Consider the following 20322-nt stretch of genomic DNA (forward strand, 5'->3'; position numbering starts at 1 on the left):
GTCCCCCTATTTAAGGAGGATAGTGGGGATATTCCAGGTAACTACAGACCAGTGAGCTTGATGTCAGTGGTGGAAACTTTGCTGGAGAAGGTACAGAGAGATAGGGTGAATTTATATTTGGAACAGAATGGGCTTATCAGTGATGGGCAACATGGTTTTGTGTAGGGAGATCGTGCCTTACCAACTTAACAGAATTCTTTGAGGAAGTGATCAAGTTGACAGAAGGGCTATAGATGTCATATACATCAGCTTTAGTAAGGCGTTTGATAAGGTTCCCCATGGTAAACTAATGGAGAAACTGAAGTCACAGTGATGTTCATTTCAAAGTCCACTAAAGCAATTGCAAGACTTCTTCATTCATATTACTCTCAACGACTTGCATTATGGGCCAACATGTCATTCAATGAACCAATGCTTTGCTGTGCCTGCATGCTCACTTTCTATCTTACTTATTCATGGAAACTATATCAATATTTGAAAATTTCATGTCTCTAAAAATTAGATCTTTTTTTTTATCTTCACTATCATAGTTAGTGAGCGCATAATTCCAAACATTATGTGCCATCTTGTTACCTACTCACTTAATCTGTTCATAGCTCCTTGGTGTGCTACCCAAAGCATGCACACTAGCCACATCATGCCACCTTAAAATAACCCATTTATCCATACTCTCCACTTTGTGTCTGTTAACCAATTCTTTATGCTAATATATTGTCACCAACTCCATGATATTTTATTGTACATACTAACCTTTTGCATGGCACTGTAGTGAATGCCTCTTGGAAATCCAAGTCTACAGCATCTCCTCGTTCCCCTTTATCTACTCTACTAGTTACATCCTAAAAAATACTCTACCAAATTTGTCAAGCATGATTTCTATGTTGTAAAACTATGCTGATTTTCTCTGATCAAGTTACAACTTTCTAAGTTTATTAATTATCAAGAAAATTCAATGGCCCAACCAGTAAAAGCCAACTTGTAGGAAAAATCTATTGGTGGCATACAAATTTAAATCCATTGTTGTACAAATGATTGAATTTTTCAATAAATATGTTATTCAGCACTGGCTCCAAGCTACAAGTACACAATCCTTTATCTAAAATCCAAAAAGCTCCAAAGTGTGTCTTGTGAAGATTTTTTTCTCCGTAATAAGGTTGCTTGGCATGCAAACTCTACACCCACTTGAGCCAGGTCACTCAGATGTGACGTGGAGGTGTGGCCCAGCACTAGCAGGCATCAATTTTATCTCAGGGCTTGTAGTACTCACAGGTGCATGTGTTATTTGGTAAGATTTTAAAAGTTTCACTATTAAAGTGTCACTTATTCCAAAATGCCAAAAATTCTGAATTCTGAAAACCAGCTGGTCTTGAGGGGTTTGGTTAAAGGATTGTGTGCCTGTACTCATTTTCTGCTTTAATGGAATGTGGATGTCACTGTTGCCTATCCTTAATTGCCCTTGATTGATTTGCTGGGCCATTTCAGAAGGCAGTTAGGAGGCAACGCAGTCAGATCTGTGGATCTGGAGTTAGTACTATACTGTTGTACTTCTCTGGAGTAGATCAGAGAATCAGATAAGTTTTTACAACAATCAATGGCAGTTCCAGATTTTATTAATTGAATTTAATACCACAGATTGCCATGGTGGGCTTTAAACTCCTGTCCCCAGATCATTGATCTGGGCCACCGAATTACTAGTCCAGTGACATTACCACTGTACTACCATCTTCTCCTAATCATAAAACAAGTGTTATCAGCCTAACAGGTACTGTTTTATTATTTCAGAGTTAATTGCTAGAAATGACAATTTATTTTAAATACTGTTCCACCACATTTTTGAAGTGCCCAATATTAACATTTAGACAGTTAGTAATAGCTTACTTGTAATTTGCTGATCGAATAACGTTAGTACTAAAAGCTTCAAAATTTTGAAAAACCTAGCAGATTTCTAAAAAGATCTGTTATTGTTCAAGAGGTGTTTGGCATGAATCAGAATTATAATGATTTCCGCAAGGAACCAGCTCTTCGTCAGGTCTTGTCATTACTCAGGCTTTAGATTTAATTTCTTTTCATAAATTATATTATAATAAACTACATATAACATTTTAAGTTAAAATTTCTACCATTACTAAAATTCTGTGTAAATAAAACCTCTTAAAAGGATGTATGTATCTAAAACGATTAAACATTTTTGTGCAGATTCAGACACTCTCTCCAAATTTAAATCAATTCTACATTTTTGTGGTATAGTCACATTGGGTTAGAACAAAACAAAAGCATTATTTGAGACACAGCATGGATGACACATACTAGACGTGCATTTATCGAACACTATCCTCAGTGTTTTGTAATGTTGCTCCACATTCCATGCATTATGATAACCCTTTCAAGACTCATTCAACTCTCCATGTAATAGTGCAGTTGATACATTGATTTGATTACATATAATGTCTCAAAAATCTGAGCTTTTTTCTAGTTTACTTTACCTAGTGAAGCTCTTAGTCTTGGTATTATGTTAAGAAATCACTTCTGTATATTCTTGACAGCCATGAGTTCATTTCAAAAGAAAGAAACCTGACAATGGACACAATACTCCAACGGATCCTACGTTTAGTATAGATTTAATTTTTTTGTTAATGTTTTATCCTGTGCCCATGCTTATCAAATAGAGTCATACAACACAGAAACCCTTCCTTCCAACTCATCCATGCCGACCAGATTTCCTAAATTAATCTAGTCCCATTTGTCTGCATTTGTCCCATAAATTTCTAAACCTTTCCTATTCATGTACTCATCCAGATTCCTTTTAAATGTTGTCATTGTACCAGCCTCCACCACTTCCACTGGTAACTCATTCCATTCATGCACCACCCTCTACGTGAAAAGGTTGCTCCGGATTCCTTTTTAACTTAAATTGGGGCGGCACGGTGGCACAGTGTTTAGCACTGCTGCCTCACAGCGCCAGAGACATGGGTTTAATTTCCACCTCAGGCAACTGTCTGTGTGGAGTTTGCACGTTCTCCCAGTGTCTGTGTGGGTTTCCTCCGGGTGCTCTGGTTTCCTCCCACAGTTGAAAAAAAAATGTGCACGTTAGGTAAATTGGCTGTGCTAAATTGCCCGTAGTGTTAGGTGAAGTGGTAAATATAGGGGAATGAGTCTGGGTGGGTTGCTCTTTGGAGTGTCAGTGTGGACTTGTTGGGCCGAAGGGCCTGTTTCCACACCCTAAGTAATCTAATCTAAAAAAAATTAATTATCAGAATTGTTTTCTCTTTATACGATTAGTTCTAGATTTATCATGTTATTTTTATATGTTCGATATTAACTCCGACTTTTTTCCAATCTCTTAATTTTTTTACTTCAAACATATGCATGGTTTCTCTTTAAATTTCCTTTTCCCAAGTTAGGCAAACTTACCTTTTACTGTTTCCTTCTTTTATAAATTTTAAAATAAACCTAATCTTGTTTGTACAGGTCAAGTTATTCTTGCTTTATAGAAAATCCATGCAGCAATTTTGTGCACATAACGTGATGGGAAACAACGTACATGACCGATTTGCTTTAGTTAAACAAATATTAGACAAGGCATGAGAACCGCCCTCCCTTTCTCCATCAGTGCTACGGAATCTTTCACATTCATTTGTGTAGGCAATTATCTCTTCTTGTACGCACTATTTCTATCAACTAAGTACTCTCACAGTACTGCACGTGGGTATTAGCCAAGCTTATCTGGTCCAGTCCTGGAGTGGGTCTACAAAACACAATTCTCAGGCACAGAGTCTGTGATGTTATCACTGATCCTAAACTGATTCTGAAAGCAATCATTTTCAGATAATAGGGTAATAATATGCTAAGAAATTTATAGTAACACATGATAGGAGTTTTGGTGAAGAGTCACCAACTTGAAAATGTTAACATTGTTTCTCTCTTCATAGATAAAGCTGAGTATTTTTTGCATTTTCTGTTTCTATTTCAGGTTCTCAGTCCCTGCAGTTCAGTGCTCTTATAAAGCAGAACGAGGGACTATACAAGAGTTCTTTGAAAAAGTTGTTTGCAAAATCTGTTACAGTCTTGTTATTATATTTCAAAACTCATTATGATCAGTATTTATCAATGATGGTAGTGCCCAAGGATTAGAAAGTAGTAACATAAAACTAACCTTTGCAAAAACAAAACAGGGTCATCACAGGAAATTACAGATCAGTGAGCCTAACAGTTGTTGTTATAGTAAATTATACATTATTTTTAAATTATAAGGCATCCTGAAAGAGGATAACTGAACAGCAAGTTAGATAAATGAAAAAGGAGTTAGCACCAATTTGTAGGTGGAATTGCTTGCCTAATAAATCTACCGGAATTCCAGGAAAAGGCAAACCTAGTTAATAAAAACACTTCTGCAGAGGTGATAAATGTTCATATTTTAGCAAGGCAGACATGCGAACACACAAATAATGAACCCACCAAATTAGGATGACATAATTAACACCCAGCAAGCTTCTGAGGCAAACTCAAAATCAGCTAAATTAGAAAATGCAGAAAATGATTGTGAATGGAACTGTATCACCACTGTCAGCAATCACTAGTGAAATGCCACAAGAACCAGTACTCAGGTCAGTGCTATTTACACTGATTATAAGTGATCCGGAATTGGGACATAAAGGTTTGAAATCCACAAAGGACAGCAAATTGGTGAATGGGAGAATTTGATCAAGAATGAAGGGGAAAGCTACGTAAAGGAAAGATGAGCTGATAAACAGCACAAATGCAAGGTAGTGGCAGGAAAGAAAAATAAACAAAAGAAATCTGAATAGTTCTGGGTGATAGAACATATCACTGAAAAAGGATTGTGAATAATTCAAAAGAATGCAGAGCTAAAAAAAAACTTTGAGAATACATATAGAGGGATACACAATAAATTTCAGCACGAGGCAATGACATGCTCATTTCAAATAAACCTAGAGTACTGCATACAGATCTGTTCACTGTCCTACAAAAGGAATTTTCAGAATTTACAGCACAAATAAACTAAACTAAACTAATAAAAATTGCAGATCAGTGGAAAGTTTAAAGAGCCTTTACTCTGGATGAGATGTTGAGTATTACTGCAGATCGTTAAAGATTAGATTAATTTCTTTTCAATTAAACATTTGCTATGTCCACTCCACATTCCCAACATTGATATATACCCTCTATTTCTCAGTAATTAATTCTTTATTCTTCAGCTAAGTATCCAGAAATTATGTTGCATTAACTAAGGAGGACTAGAATTCTATTGTTCTAAACTCATTGTATAGAACTGTGCTTAAAATTGTAGCACTGTCATAAGAACTGCTAAGTTCAAATGTGGCTTAATAGTCAGGTACAATAATAACTGCAGTTCTGTATCCAAGATCATTATTAACCCCCATACCTAAAATTGTCAACCAGCTATAAACATACCGACAATAATTAACAGCTTCAGTTTTGAACTTTTTCAATGCATTGGTTAGAGTCCAATAACGCTTCTACACATATAATCCATCAAGTTACAGGTTTCGAGCAGTCAAATTGCCTGATTCATCAATGCAAACTTTGTTTACCATCTTTCAAGACACCTTAGACTTCAACTTGAAGGAACAAGATAGATGTACATTTAGATCACATTTTTAATGACTACTGAATACTTCACAACAGATTACAGTTAATTAAATACTTTCAGTGTAGGTACTTTTGCTTGTGGCAAATTTTCAAAGACAGCAATGTGATAATGACCGGATTATCTGTTTTTATGATTTGGTTGAGGAATAGATATTGACCAGGACATTTATGCATAAAACTTGAATTTTAAATTTTATTAAAAGATGACACTGCTAACAGTGTAGCATTCTCCCAGTTCTGTACCAGACTTTCAGTCTTGATTTTTGAATTGCTAGTTAAACAGAAATCACCTCACTAGCAGCAGTACTTTAGTGGAATACTACCGAAGTGTCAAATCCCTGGACATTTTGAATAGCCTTCAATGAAAACTAAAAAGCTAAATGAATTTTAACAAAAACAGGAAATTTGATAAGACTGAAGTAGAGAAGTTAAAGGTTGCAATTTTATTCAAATAAAAAGACAAAGACAGAATACATTGGATGGATACCCAGTAAAACAAATAAAAAGGAAAATACTAGAATAGCAAAAGTAACAGGTGATTAAAGCTAAATATAATGTAATTATAGATTAGAAACTACTACTGGAAAAATATGAGTGTAAATATTATTGAAATAGTTTATTGCTTGGAAGATCAGGGTGTCATGCCAAAATATTTCAGTACATTAACCTGTTGTAAACTTCATGCTTGATATTTGGCTAATAACAATATTTAAGTGCAATTAGAAATATGGCTGATAACCCAATAGTGAAGTACAATAAAATGGCTCAAAATTACTTGCAAAATAACAACACACAATATGCACAGTAACAATGTCTAACAAAAACGTGGACAAAAACGATGTAGAAATATCAGATCTCTGTTCATGTCTATCTACAAACAAATGAGATAAATGGAGGTTAGCAGTATCACAATTATGTAAAAACAAGATGCTTCTTCAGTCCCTTACATCCATAGGATGTAAGTTGTCATATTTCATCTGTTACAGATTAGAAGAAAAACATGCAGAACCAAAAGAAATCAATGCAGTTCTCCTATGATTTTATAAAAATGCACCTCATTATATTTGATCACATATTAAAAAGCACATTATATGGCTTGGCATTTCTAAGAGCAATCCATCTCTTCCACATCACCTTGCCTCAAACTATTCAGATTTTCCTGCATTTAGTTGGTTAACTTCTTACATGTATTCTCAGTCTGTTACAACAATTCTTGACAACTAATTCTGGCTTCAAATTCATGTACGGTGCTCACACTGACTCCTGGACACTGTAAATTACCAGTTTCATTTTGATGCAGCTCAATACAGAACAATCCTTTGCTCTAATTGAGTCAACTTTGACCATATCAACAGATCTCAGCGGATGTGCAAATGAAGAAGCCCAGCAACTGAAGAGAGAAAGGAAGTGAATAGGCAAGCAAATAAGCAAAAGCAGAAGCACTGGAAAATATGAAGTTGCTTATTTTTTGCAGGCATAGAGTCATACAGCAGGAAAAAAGATCCTTCGGTCCATCTCATCCATGCCAACTAAGTTTCCCAAACTAAACTAGTCCCACTTGCCTGCATTTGGCCCATATCCCTCTAAACCTTTCCTATTCATACACTTGACCAAATGTTATAACTGTACCTGCATCTACCATTGCCTCTGGCAGTATATTCCACATATGAACTATCTTGTGTGAAGAAGTTGCCCCTCAGACCTCTCAGATCTTTCTCGTCCCCTAGTTTTGAAAACATCCCCACTCTAGGGAAAATACCTTTCCTTTCACCTAACCTATGCCCTTCATGATTTTATAAATCTCTATAATATCACCCTCAAACTCCTATGCTCTGATGAAAAAGACCCAGCCTATACAGCCTCTCCCTGTAACTCAAACTCTCCTGTCTTGGCAACAATTGTATACATCTTTTCTGCATCCTCTCCAATTTAAGAATCTCTTTCCTACAACAGGACGAGCAAAGCTGTACACTGTACTCCAAAAGTGGCCTCACCAACGTCCTGTATGACCACAACATGACGGCCCTTCTTAATGTTCCTATTTACCTGTGATGCAGCTTTCAAAGAATTACATACCTGAACCTCTAGGTCTCCCTGTCCGATAACGCTATCCAGGGCCTTATCATTCACTGTGTAAGTCCTGCGCTTGCTCATTTTACCAAAATGCAATAGCTCATGTTTATCCAAATTAAACTCCACCTGCCGCTCCTCAGCCCATTGGCCCAATTAGAGTCAGAGATGTACAGCATGGAAACAGACCCTTCGGTCCAACCTGTCCATGCCAACCAGATATCAAAACCCAATCTAGTCCCACCTGCCAGCACCCGGCCCATATCCCTCAAAACCCTTCCTATTCATATACCCATCCAAATGCCTCTTAAAATGTTCCAATTGTTCCACCACATCCTCTGGCAGCTCATTCCATACACGTATCACCCTCTGCGTGAAAAAGTTGCCCCTTAGGTCTCTTTTATATCTTTCCCCTCTCACCCTAAACCTATGCCCTCTAGTTCTGGATTCCCCAACCCCAGGGAAAAGACTTTGCCTATTTATCCTATCCATGTAAACCTCTATAAGGTCACCCCTCAGCCTCCGACACTCCAGGGAAACCAGCCCCAGCCTGTTCAGCCTCTCCCTGTAGGTCAGATCCTCCGACCCTGGCAACATCCTTGTAAATCTTTTCTGAACCCTTTCAAGTTTCACAACATCTTTCCAATAGGAAGGAGACCAGAACTGATCAAGGTTCCTTTGTAATCTTGTATTACCTTCTTCATTGTCCACTATTACACTAATTTTGGTGTTATCCACAAACTTACTAACCATGCCTCCTAAACTCTCATCCTAATTTTTTTATATAAATGACAAAAACAGTGGACCCAGCACCGATCCCTGCAGAACACACTGATCATAGGCCTCCATTCTGAAAAACAACCCTCCACCACCTCACACTGTATCCTACTGTCAAACCAATTTTGTATTTAATTGGCAAACTCTCCCTGAATCCCATTGATCTAACTTTACTAGAAAGTCTACCATGCAGAACTTTGTCAAATTCTTTACAAAAGTCTATGTAGACCAAGTCTACCACTCTACCCTCGTCTACCTTTTTGGTTACAACCTCAAAAACTGAATAAAGTTTGAGAGACATGATTTCCTAAGCACAAAGCTATACTGACTATCTCTAATCAGTCCTTGCTACTCCAAATGCATGTAAATTCCATCTCTGAGAATTCCCTCTAACAACTTAACCATCACTAATGTCAGACTCACTGGTCAATGGCTCCCAGGCTGCTCCTTATAGGCTTGCATGAACTGTAATCCAGTACTTTGACACCTCACCTGTGGCTGTAGATGACTGAAATGTCTCTGTGATGGGCACTGCAATTTCTTCCCTTACTTGATTTCTTCCTTTTATTTGATTGGCCTTAAGATTTAGTCCATCAAATGCACAGGTCTGAATCAGACCGTTGACCGAGGTTCAAGTTCCATTTGCTCTGGAGCTGTACACGATCATCTCTGAACAGGCTGGTTAGAAAAATCTCTGTTTCAGACTGTTCATTCTCCAGCAACAACTAATAGCCCCAAATTCTACAGAGCAGAAAGAAATGTTCCTTCTAAGCTATGCAGCTGCTTCAAGGTTCTGCATATCGCGATAGACTTCGGCACACCAATTATAGCATTGAACACTGCTTCTGAAGTCAGTATTGGGCATGGTCATTAGAGACCTGTTTTGCCAAGAAGAAAATTAGAGGGAATGTTGACCATGCCACTTTGACCAACTATGCTAAATATTTATACTTGTCAGCTTGTATCTTAAGGTGAGTGGTGGCACAGCGATATTATCACTAGACAAGTCATCCAGAGACCTAGACGTATCTGAATCCAACTAATAAATTGGAAACTGGAAGCTTAACCAATGATGAACTTCTGCTATAGTTTGGGGGAGAGGTATGAGGGTTATGGGTGTAGGGTGCAGGTGGAGACTACCCCTACATCACTCCCTCCCTCCCTCAAAACTATTGCAGAAAATGTTGTCCCCCATCACACTTCACTTCAGCTCTGATGAAGTTATCTATACTTGAAACGTTTGCTTGCCGTCTCTCTCCATGGATGTTGTCTGACCCACTGTGATCTCCAGCACTGGCTGGTTCCAGGAGTGTCAGACATCCTGTTCACTGTGACAGCTGGTTCTCAGAAACCTGGATCTTTATAAGGACTTGCCACATATAAATAAAGGGTGATTTTGTGACAGGTCTCTGGAGTTATTTCAGTGGCGATGAGAGAAAAGCACACTCCTGAAGAAATTCATGTACAATAGTTGTATTTGAGTTATTGTAATTATTTCTGGCATCATGTCATTATTTGGGAAGATTGACTTGGTCAACCTTGAAGACTGGGCCCAGAACGTAGATAGAATGCATTGCTTTTTCTGCGCAAATGACATCAAGGCAGATGAAAAGTCAGGAGTAATTCTCCTGAGAGTTTGTGGACCTGCAGCTTTTTCTGTTACTGGAAGCTTAACTTTCCCTGACACACCAGACAATAAAATCTTTTAACAGTTGACAGATTTAGTTAAGGAATATTACGATCCCAAGCTTCCTCTAATTCTAAGTTGCTATCAGTTTTACTCAGCAATTTGAGAAATGAAGGAATCCATATCAGGATATTTGACTAGGTTAAGACAACTGGTAGAGACACGTGACTTTGGTTTAACTCGAGGTCCTGAAAGGCATTTGGTATGTGGGATTAACGATGTAACAACGCAAAAGTATCTGCTGGCTGAAGTCCAACTGGATATCAAGCAAGTACAACTGGCCTTGTTATTGGAAAATGCGGCAAGTGGACCATGAATTGCAGGGTACTCCGATGGAAATGGATACCCTTGTCAATCTAACTGAGCTTGTGGAACACCACTTGAGTGAAGCAATTGCATTGGGGGGCGGGGGAGGAGGAGGACGACGACATATCCTGAACAGAGGAACCCTAGGTCAGCCCACAGTAAACTCCAAAACAAAGTCAATCCTTTGTCAAACAGTTAAAATTTTTTTTAGGATCTGGGCCAGCAAGCCATTGTCATTGTTGCCAATATGGAGACATGAGACAGCAAAAGGGACCCACTGTACACATAAACGGAATAAAAGCACTATCCATGAGTGCGCACACCCTGGAAAGTCCACCTATATCTTGTTTGGAACAGTTAAACTGCTTAGAAACATTCAAATTACAAACAATATAAACATCTGGTTAAATAGTCACCCAGTTCTAATGGCGTGACAGTTTCAGTGATCACAGAACCAGTTTTTGACAATTTGTTAAGGGCTCCAGCCCTTTTGTGCAAGACTTCAGTTAAGCTGAGAAACTGTACCATGGAACCTTTACAGATTAAGGGTACAACTTTGGTTACGAGAAACAGTTGATTCAATTACCACTCATTGTAGCAAAAGGCTTGGGCCCAAGCTTGATGGGGTAAAAGTGTTTGACAAAGATTCACCTAGATTGGTTCAATATTTTCTGATTAGAAAATGGCTGCCTGAGGGAAGTCCTAATTAAATACATAGTGTTAAGATAGATCTGGGAACGATCAAAGGAGCCAAGGCCACCTTGGATGCTTCCCAGCAAGATATTCCACAATTTTGCAAGGCCCGAGCAGTGCCAGTTACCTTACCTGCAAAAGTACAGGCAGAGATCAGTAGGCTGGAAAGTGAAGGAAAAAATCAAACCAGCCCAGTTTTTGGAGTGGGTAGCATGAGGGATCTTGAACAAACAGGAAGATAGTGTGTCTGTGCGTCTCTCTGTGTGTCTGTGTCCCCTCCACGAAACTGGTGTGAGTCATGCATAATTGCCACTGCAGTCACAAAGTTTCCCAGAGGTATGTTCCAATTAATACCCTTAAGGGTTTTAACGAATATAGCAGAATACCATTTGGGGTATCTTCAGCCTGTGTAAATTTTCTCTCTGGCAGGCACTCGTCTTAGAAGGCAAAAATGCTTTGTTTGGGCAACAGTCGACAAGACTGTGGTATCCATTGAAAGATAAAGATAAAGCGAGAGTGGTAAATGTTGCCCTAGCTTCCACATCCATAGTGATGGTTATGTCTTTCCTTCGGGTGGTGAATTATTGCTGAAAGATCATGCATAACCTGGCCTCCATTCTGGCACCTTTGCATCAACTTTTGTAGAAGAGTCAGCCTTGGAAATGGTCACACAGCCAAGCCATAGCCTTCAGGGAAATGAAGAAACAGCTGTCATGCTCTAAAACGATGGCAGACTATAATCCCGAGCGAGATCTGGTATTGACGTACAATGCCTCCCCCTACAAAATCAGTGTAGTTCTGGCTCACAGGTGGACTAATGGAGAGGAATGCCCAATAGTATATGCATCCAGGACTTGCAGAGCATAAATACACCCAGGTAAAGGAAGGAAGGTTTGGCAGTCATACTTAGATTCAGGAAGTTCTACCAATACCTTTATGGACATAAATCTACAATAATAATGGACCACAAACCTCTGCTAGGTCTACCTAAAGAGAACCCATAGCTTCAGGCTGAATTCAATGTGGGCCAATTAGTAAATGCGGGTGCAGTGAGCCACCTCCCACTGACAGATACACCACCACTACCATGGTACCACCACTGGAAAAGTCCGTAATGGTTTCAATTTTCTGGACACAATTCCAGTCACAGCTGACAATATAAGACTTTGGACACAATGATCCAGTCAGAGCAAAACTGAAATAGTTGGTAGTGATGGTGGAAACCAAAGAACCAAAATTGAAACCTTCCTGGATCCAGGGAGACCATATCAGGTTAGAGAATGCAATAAATTATTATGGTGAGCAAAAGTGATTGTCCTGATCAAAGGCTGCTGCCAGATACTGGTTAAATTCCACCAAGGTCATCCTGGGGTTTCCAAGATGAAGATGCTGGTGAGAAGTTGTGACTGGCAGCCTGAATTGGATGCAGATACAGCCACATTGGTGGGCAGCACCCAGAGTGCCAATAAGAACAAAAGTTACTGCCAGCAGCTCCCCCCACATTCACGGGAATGGTCAGGTAAACCCTGGGCTCAAATGTTTTGAGTCATTGAGGACACCCACTCAAAGTGCCTGGTCGAGCACAGAATTCATTCAAACATCGGGACCATTATAGAAAAACTGCATGTATCTTTTGAATACACAGACTCCCGAAAGATAATGGGCAATTTACTTACCAGCAGGGAATGTGAATACTTCCTAAATTCGAATGTCATTTGTAATATAAAGACAGCCCTGTCCCATTCATCATTCAATAGTCTAGTAGAAAAAGCAATTCAAAATTTGAAGGTAGGCTTAATCAAACAGCCTACAGCTTCACTAGACACCAAACTGTCCCAGTTCCGGTCTGATTCTAGGACCACTCCTTACACAACTACAGGGATTGCTTCAGCAGAGGTGTTATTGGGGAGAAGACTCCACACCAAATTAAATCTGTTCCTTCTGGACCTGTGGGGCAAGGACAGCATCAAGGATGCTGGACACAAGAATCCACTAAGCAAGAATGACAGTTTACTTCAGGGAATAAGATTTGGTGTAAGTACCATGGGAACAGCCCTGCATGGGTAAGAGTAAGAGACATAGTCAATGTGAGATCAGGTCTGGTGGTGTACAATGTTTGGGTAGGTGGCTCTGAACAAGTACATGGACAATATGCAACCTGAAAACGTGCAAGGAGAGAAACATACCCAGTTCCTCAACAGCTTCTTTGACTGTTCTGGTACCTGTGGGTTCTCCCTCTTCATCACATGTTGAAGATACCCTCTGAATATGAGATGGACATGGCAGATGTCACCACATCAACAGATGCCACCTCAAGAGATGGAATTTCTTCCGAGATGCTCCGGGTGCAAGAGACATGCTACTGTGTGTTACTCGCTGCCTTTATCAGAAACAAAGTTGGAGGAAGTTGATCTGATGCTAAAATGCCCCAGGAATAGCTACAAAAGGCCTATGACTTTGATTCAGAGGAGGAGGGATGTAGTGATTGTAACGAGGTCAGAATATGAGTTCCCTGGTTGGGGCTGTTAATCTGGTCCAGTCAGGGAGTTCTGACTGACAGATTTAACAGGAGTGTCAGAGGTTCTGCTTATTCAGAGCTGGCTCTGAGGGAGCTGGATCAGTGTCAAGGACTTTCCATGTGTAAATAAAGGGTGACTTGGTAATGGGATACTGGCCTCCATGACGTTATTTCAGGAACCCAGGGTCATGGGGACTTCGAAGAAAAGTGGAGTTGAAGATTTTCAGATTGGCAACAATCTTACTAAACAGCAAAGCAGACTCAATTGGCCAAACATTTGGCTATTTCTGCCCTTACTTCTCATTAGCATTGTTAAAACTATCAACAACTGGGGGGAGGTTAGCATTGATCAGGGAATAAACTAGACTATCCATTTAAATATTTTGGTTACAAGAGGTCAGAGCTGAGTAATTCACCTCCTGACTCCTCAAATCCTATTCACCATCTAAAAGCTAGAAGTCAGGAGTATGATGAAATACTATCCAATAGCCTGGATAAGTGCAGCTCCAAATTCATGCAAGAAATTCAACACCACTGACAACAAAGAAGCCCAGCACACCAAATAAACTTTCAATGTTCAGTCCATCCACCACTGATGTACATTAGCAACAGTGTGTATTTTCCACTAGATGTACAACAACAACTCACCAGGACTCTTACCAGCACTCATCCTGCACCATTAAGACAGACAAGGGTCTGGATATATGCTGCCTCCACCACCAGTACTTTTATATGTTAATACAAAGAATTGAAGCAAATTTTCACCAGATTCATGACTGCCTCAAGTCACTTTCTCACAATTCTAGTCAGAATAAAAGCATTGTCATCAAAATCCAGGCACCTTCACCTGTTGAGTATAGCCTGCTCTGACCAGAAGAATGAGAATCATCAGACATAACATTTCATTATTATTTTAATAATTAAGTAACCTAAGTAATGTTTTACGTTAAATTACTACTACTTAAGTTTCCAAAAAAAGTGTCATGTCAAATCAAACTCTAAACTTCAAGGTGTGTAACAGTCACATGACATCAATTTTCAACTATTTATTAGCTGCTTTCAGCTTACCTTTTCCACATCAGCCTTTGTTACATTCAGGTCATTATCCATCTTTTCAAAATGTTGTTGAGCTCGTTCTGCTTCCTTACAATCTCGCTCAAATCTTCTTTTACTCTATTAGACAGCAGAACATAGAATTAAATGGAGCAATCCCAGTTAATACAGTCTTGCCAACTTTCAACATATGCAAAGGGCTTTAAAGCTAGCAACTTAAATTGAAAACACTTTTCAGTTTTGACTCCAACAGTGCATTTGCCAGCCTTGCAAAACATTGGGGTAAGTAAAGAATAGTCTATGTACTACAGTGTGACCAACTGGTTTCTCAATTTTCTTCCACTTCTTCATTGGTTAACTCTGAAATAATGACAAAAACCAGTCTTTTTTAAAATTATTGCTGGTTACTTTTGTCATTCATACAATTTAAATAAAACCATTTTCTCGAAACACATTCCAACAGAAAATGCCCCAATGATACTTTTGAAAAAGAAAAACTGCATTGTTATGCACCAATGACAAATCACACACAGCTCCATGGGAAGCTGATGAAATTATTTCTTTATTTAAAAAGTTGTAACATATTGCTCTTAACTGCTTCACCTCCAAATGCTAGCAGTACTAAAACAGTGCAAAATTAAATATTCAAGGATTCTTAGTTCCTGTGTAAAAATCATAATTGAAGGGATACATTCCTTTTCAAAAATGGGAAGTGACTTTTTAAATACAAAAACTGAAATCTGCAACAAAGTCACTTTCTCACAATTCTAGTAAGAATAAAAGTATTGTCATCAAAATCCAGGCACCTTTACCTGTTGAGTATAGCCTGCTCTGACCAGAAGAATGAGGATCATCAGACATAATATTTCATTATTATTTTAGTAATTAAGTAACTTAAGTAATTTTTTACGTTAAATTACTATTACTTAAGTTTCAATCTCTTCAAGATTTTAAACCTATATCTTAAGCCAGTAGCATACGATAAAACAAGTTCATTTTTGCTAACAATCAGAGCAATAACTGCCTGTAATCAAGGCAGCTATATGCATTACATGCAAACTGTGGATCAGACTTACATTCTCAAGTTGTTTCCAACAACTTTCTATATGTTGTTGTGCCCTTCTTCCTTCTTGGAAATGCTGAAAGAGAAACACCACTCATTATTATTTCTGTAAAAAAAATGTTCTGGTTCCAAACTAACCAATGGATAAATGCACCCTCTTAACTCCATCAATGATTCTAAGCCACACCGCCTTTCAGGAGAATATCAGATGATAAAATTAATTTTAAAAGCTATTTTTAAATAATGCCAATACATCTACAGCACATACATTTGCAAAAAAAAATTATTTTATGAAGCTTTTAGTAGCTATTTGCATTTTCTTTGAGGTTCCAAAAGTGTTAAAGGGATTAAAACCAGTTTTCATCATTAAAAACTTTTATTAATTTATTACTTTACAAATAAGAGTCTGGAAATTATTGCAGAACGTGAATCTGAATATATTCTAAAAGTAGTTGAGTTTTGATCTCAAATGTCAGCAAAATACATTATGTCAAGCAACAGAGAAAAAAATTTAAAGATAAAATAGCTACAGTTTTACCACGCCATAGGATTGCTCTCTCTCAAAAATGAATTGGTGGTGGTTTAACCAGAGGGTCACTATGCCTCAGGCAAGGGAGAGGTTGAGAATGACAGCCCTCACAGTAACCTCAGCCAGTATAGGAAATGAACCCATGCTTTTGGAATCACTCTGCATCACAAACCAGACATCCAAATGCAACAATTTGCAGTATATATTTGGGTAATGTTATAAACAGCAGAACTTTTGATTGCATAGAAGATATTGCAAGCGTCAGTTAACTTTTGGTCAAAGATATTGTTCATCAATAGTTAATTGATTAGTTCCCAAATTTAAAATTTTCTTTCAGCATTTAAATTTACGCAGGCACAAAGGCTTTAATGAAAGCCTAAGTCTCAAAAAATCCATCAAGCCTTAAGACATAATACAAGGCCATTTTGAACCAGTTTAATTCAGAGACACGTCCTTTATTCTAAATGAGCGGAATGACCCAGGATAGTTTCAAATATTTACCAGAAGAGGCTAAGAAATGGAGAAATTGATGAGTTAAGTACAGCAAAGGGTCTGGACAGGAGACTATGACATACAAAGTTAAAAATCACAACACCAGGTTGTAGTCCAACAGGTTTATTTGGAAGCACTTGCTTTTAGAGTGCTGCTCCTTCATCAAGTGGTTGTGGAGCACAAGACCATAAGACACAGAATTTATAGCAAAAGATCACAGTGTTATCTGACTGAAAGTATATACTGCAAAAGCCTGGATTGTAGTCAAGTCTTTTAGAATGGGTTGCAGGTTTCGGTTCATTAATATGTAAATCCAGAACTTCTTTGAATGCACATTCTTGAGATAACTTAAGGTTTTATTTTAAAAACGGTGACATCTCAGCTCAGACTTTGATGATGCAGTTTTCGGTTTGTTTTGAATGGAGTGTGTGGATTTGAAAGTACAGTCATAAATGCGCTTAAAGCAAAATTCAAAAACAGAAGAAGTTGGGCTTCTAGAGATTTTTAGTACATTGGATTGTATCAGGCAGAATACATTTGAGTGCCCCATTACATCAGAAATCTTACTTGGAAAATGTTAGCCCCATTGCAATAAGTCAAAGTAGAAGATTCAGTGGCTTCCAGAACAAAGTACACTAACAATAGAAATGCTTGCTCTTATTGATGGTAGCAAAAATATTTGAAGAATTTCTTTAAAAAAATTCAGCAGCAGCACCGATTGCTGCACTGATAATGTGTCATTGTGAGCACAATGGGTTAATAAACACTCAACAAGATGCTTGAATAAAGGAAGATTAAAGATTAACATTGCATTTTAAAGCTGATAGAAACATGGAAAATAGGAGAAGTAGGCAATTTGGCCTTTGAGCCTGCTCTGCCATTCAATTTTATCATCCAATTCAGTACTCAGTTTTGCCCCTTACCCTTTGATCTATTTAACTCTAAGAACTATATCTAACTCCTTTTTTGACAGCACTTTGCCACAGTTGAAGCTGAGAATTCCAAGGGCTCATCTCTCTTTGGGTGAAGAAATTTCTCTTCATCTCAGTCCTCAATAGCCTACCCATATCCTCAGACTGTGATCCTGGTTTTCGACATCCTAGTCATGAGAACATCTTTCCTGAATTTGCCCTCACTAGTTCCGTTAGCATTTTATAGGTTTTTATGAGATCCCCTTTCATTCTTCTAAACTCCAGTCAATGTTGTCCAAACTGATTCAGTCTCTCTTCATATGTCAACCTGGAAAACCTTTTGTGCGCTCCCCCAATAATCAGAAACACCCTTCCTCAGATAAGGAAATCAAACTACACACAATATTCCATGTGTGGTCTCACTGAGGACTTGTATAACTGCAGCAAGTTTGGTGCCTTCACTATCTAATGCACTGCATGCTTACTTTCAGTGACCGGAGTACAAGGACACCCAATCTATTGTCTTTCCCAATCTATTGTCAGTCAGGTAATAACGTGCTTTCCTGCTTTTGGTAGCCAAGTGAATAACTTTACATTTATCGGCATTATACTTCATCTACCAGATATTTACACACTCAGTCAACTTGCCCAAATCATACCGATATCCTCTTCACAGTTCACACTCCCATCCAGCTTTGTTTTGCCTGCAAACTTGATGATATTACATTTAGTTCCCTCAGCAAAATCATTAACATGCATTGCGACTAGCTGGTATCCAAGCATTTATGTCCACTGTAACCACCAGTGATTGCCTGCCACTCGGAAAATGACTCCTTTATTCTGATTCTTTGTTTCCTGCCTGCCAACCAGTTCGACCCTCAATCCCATGCACTTTAATTTACTCTGTTTTCCATCTTTAATCAGTCCTTTTGTCTTCCTCTCCTGGAGTTTAAACTATTACCAATCCTCAGGTTTGATGCTTTTTTGGCTGACTTGTATGCTCCTTCTTAGCATCTAATAATATCCCTAATTCCCCATGGTCAGGCCAGTTTTATTTTTATGCCAGACAGGAATGAACAATTGTTGTGTTCCTCCATGCATTCTTTAAATATTTGCCATCACCTGATCACCATCATCTCTTTAAGTAGCATTTTCTAATTTAACATCACCAGCTCACTCTTCGTATCATTGTCGTTTCCTTTATTTAGATTCAGGCCCCTCATCTCAGGACCACCTACATCACTCCCCATTTTGAGGAAGAATTCTATCATATTATGGTCACTCTTTCCCAAGAGGTCTGGCACAGCCAGATTGCCAATTACTCCTTTCTCATTAGACAATAGCACTCTAGGACAGTCTGTTCTCTAGTTAGTTCCTCAATGCATTCATCCAGAAAACCATATTATCGTACACATTTCACGAATGCCCCCTCTAAGGCATTGTTACTTGTAGCACAGAAGGAATGTCCCTACCTCTGGGCCAGATTCAAGTTGCATCTGCTCCTGACATGTGGCCAATCTGTATATAAATATCTTTAGGGTTTGATTAAAAATATCTACAAACATATATAAGGAAGTAGTAAGCTGCGATACTGGAGCGATAGGAAACAGGCAACCTGTGTTGTTGAAGTGATGAGTAGGAATAAAACTCTAACTCGACAATTGTGCCTGGATTCTCTCACCAATATTAAATATCTGATATTCAACAACTGCTACATGTAATTTGTTCTCCGCGAATTCATATTGTTTACTGAGTCACCGTGCTGCCCATGGATAATAATGAACATTAAAAAGTACAATAAGTAGTCATGCCAGTAAATACAACTATCATTATAACAAGGCTCACTGATAGAAGGATACTTTGTGGTAAAGCTACTGGACCTTATCTCCTGACTCTAATACCAAGCTGTGAAACATTGCAGCAATGTGAACATCATTATAATGTGCAGATAACTTGATTCATGGACCATCATTGCTCTTTTACACTCTATTCAGGAAGATCTTAGAGGGTGGGAGATGGAGAGGCAAGATGAAATATTGGGCCTAGTTTATTGTCAACAGTTAAGTAAGGTGAGGAGGATGCATAAAGGATCAGAGTTGGAGAAATTGACAGTATTGATACAGCTGTATAACTGTTTATCTGTGCAGATTCTCAGAGAAGGCAACTGAAGCTTGGAGGTAGCTTTGAGACAAGCAGAGAGATTCTCTGTAAAGAGCTGCAGGCAAATTAACTCAATTTTCTAAGTACAAATACCCTAGAACTTTCAAATTCAAACAAATGCTAATTTTAATATTAGATCACTGTGAACTTCGAAACATCCCATCACTTCTTAGAATTCCCTTAATTTGTTTTGTAGAACAGCAGTGCTGAGGATATGTAACTCTAAAAGGTAATTCTTAATTGCATGAAAAATGAAACTGTGCATTTTTGTAGCTATAATTTGAATAATTTCACATCAGAAAAAACTAATGAATTTGATCATTTTAAAATCTGCTGATAGTAATGTGCATGCGCTTGTGTGTCTGTATGTTCAGGTACATGCCTCAGACACAATAAATTTATCGCCAGCTTGTTAGAATTCTGCCCAAATCA

At 38.3% G+C, this 20322-nt stretch overlaps 1 protein-coding gene across 14 annotated transcripts in view; it reads right to left on the reverse strand.

The window, feature by feature from the left end:
* Window positions 1–20322, reverse strand: part of fnbp1b (formin binding protein 1b) — a 228252-nt gene that overhangs the window by 110102 nt on the left and 97828 nt on the right. For all 14 annotated transcript variants that reach the window (XM_072565696.1, XM_072565695.1, XM_072565694.1 and 11 more), the window contains exons 5-6: window positions 15812–15874; window positions 14751–14855 (exon numbers count right to left, since the gene is read on the reverse strand). In XM_072565696.1, the coding sequence (XP_072421797.1) occupies window positions 14751–14855; window positions 15812–15874 (168 nt within the window). The remainder of the gene's footprint in view (window positions 1–14750; window positions 14856–15811; window positions 15875–20322) is intronic.

Source organism: Chiloscyllium punctatum, chromosome 49, assembly GCF_047496795.1.
Source record: "Chiloscyllium punctatum isolate Juve2018m chromosome 49, sChiPun1.3, whole genome shotgun sequence".
NCBI classification, from domain to species: Eukaryota; Metazoa; Chordata; class Chondrichthyes; order Orectolobiformes; family Hemiscylliidae; genus Chiloscyllium; species Chiloscyllium punctatum.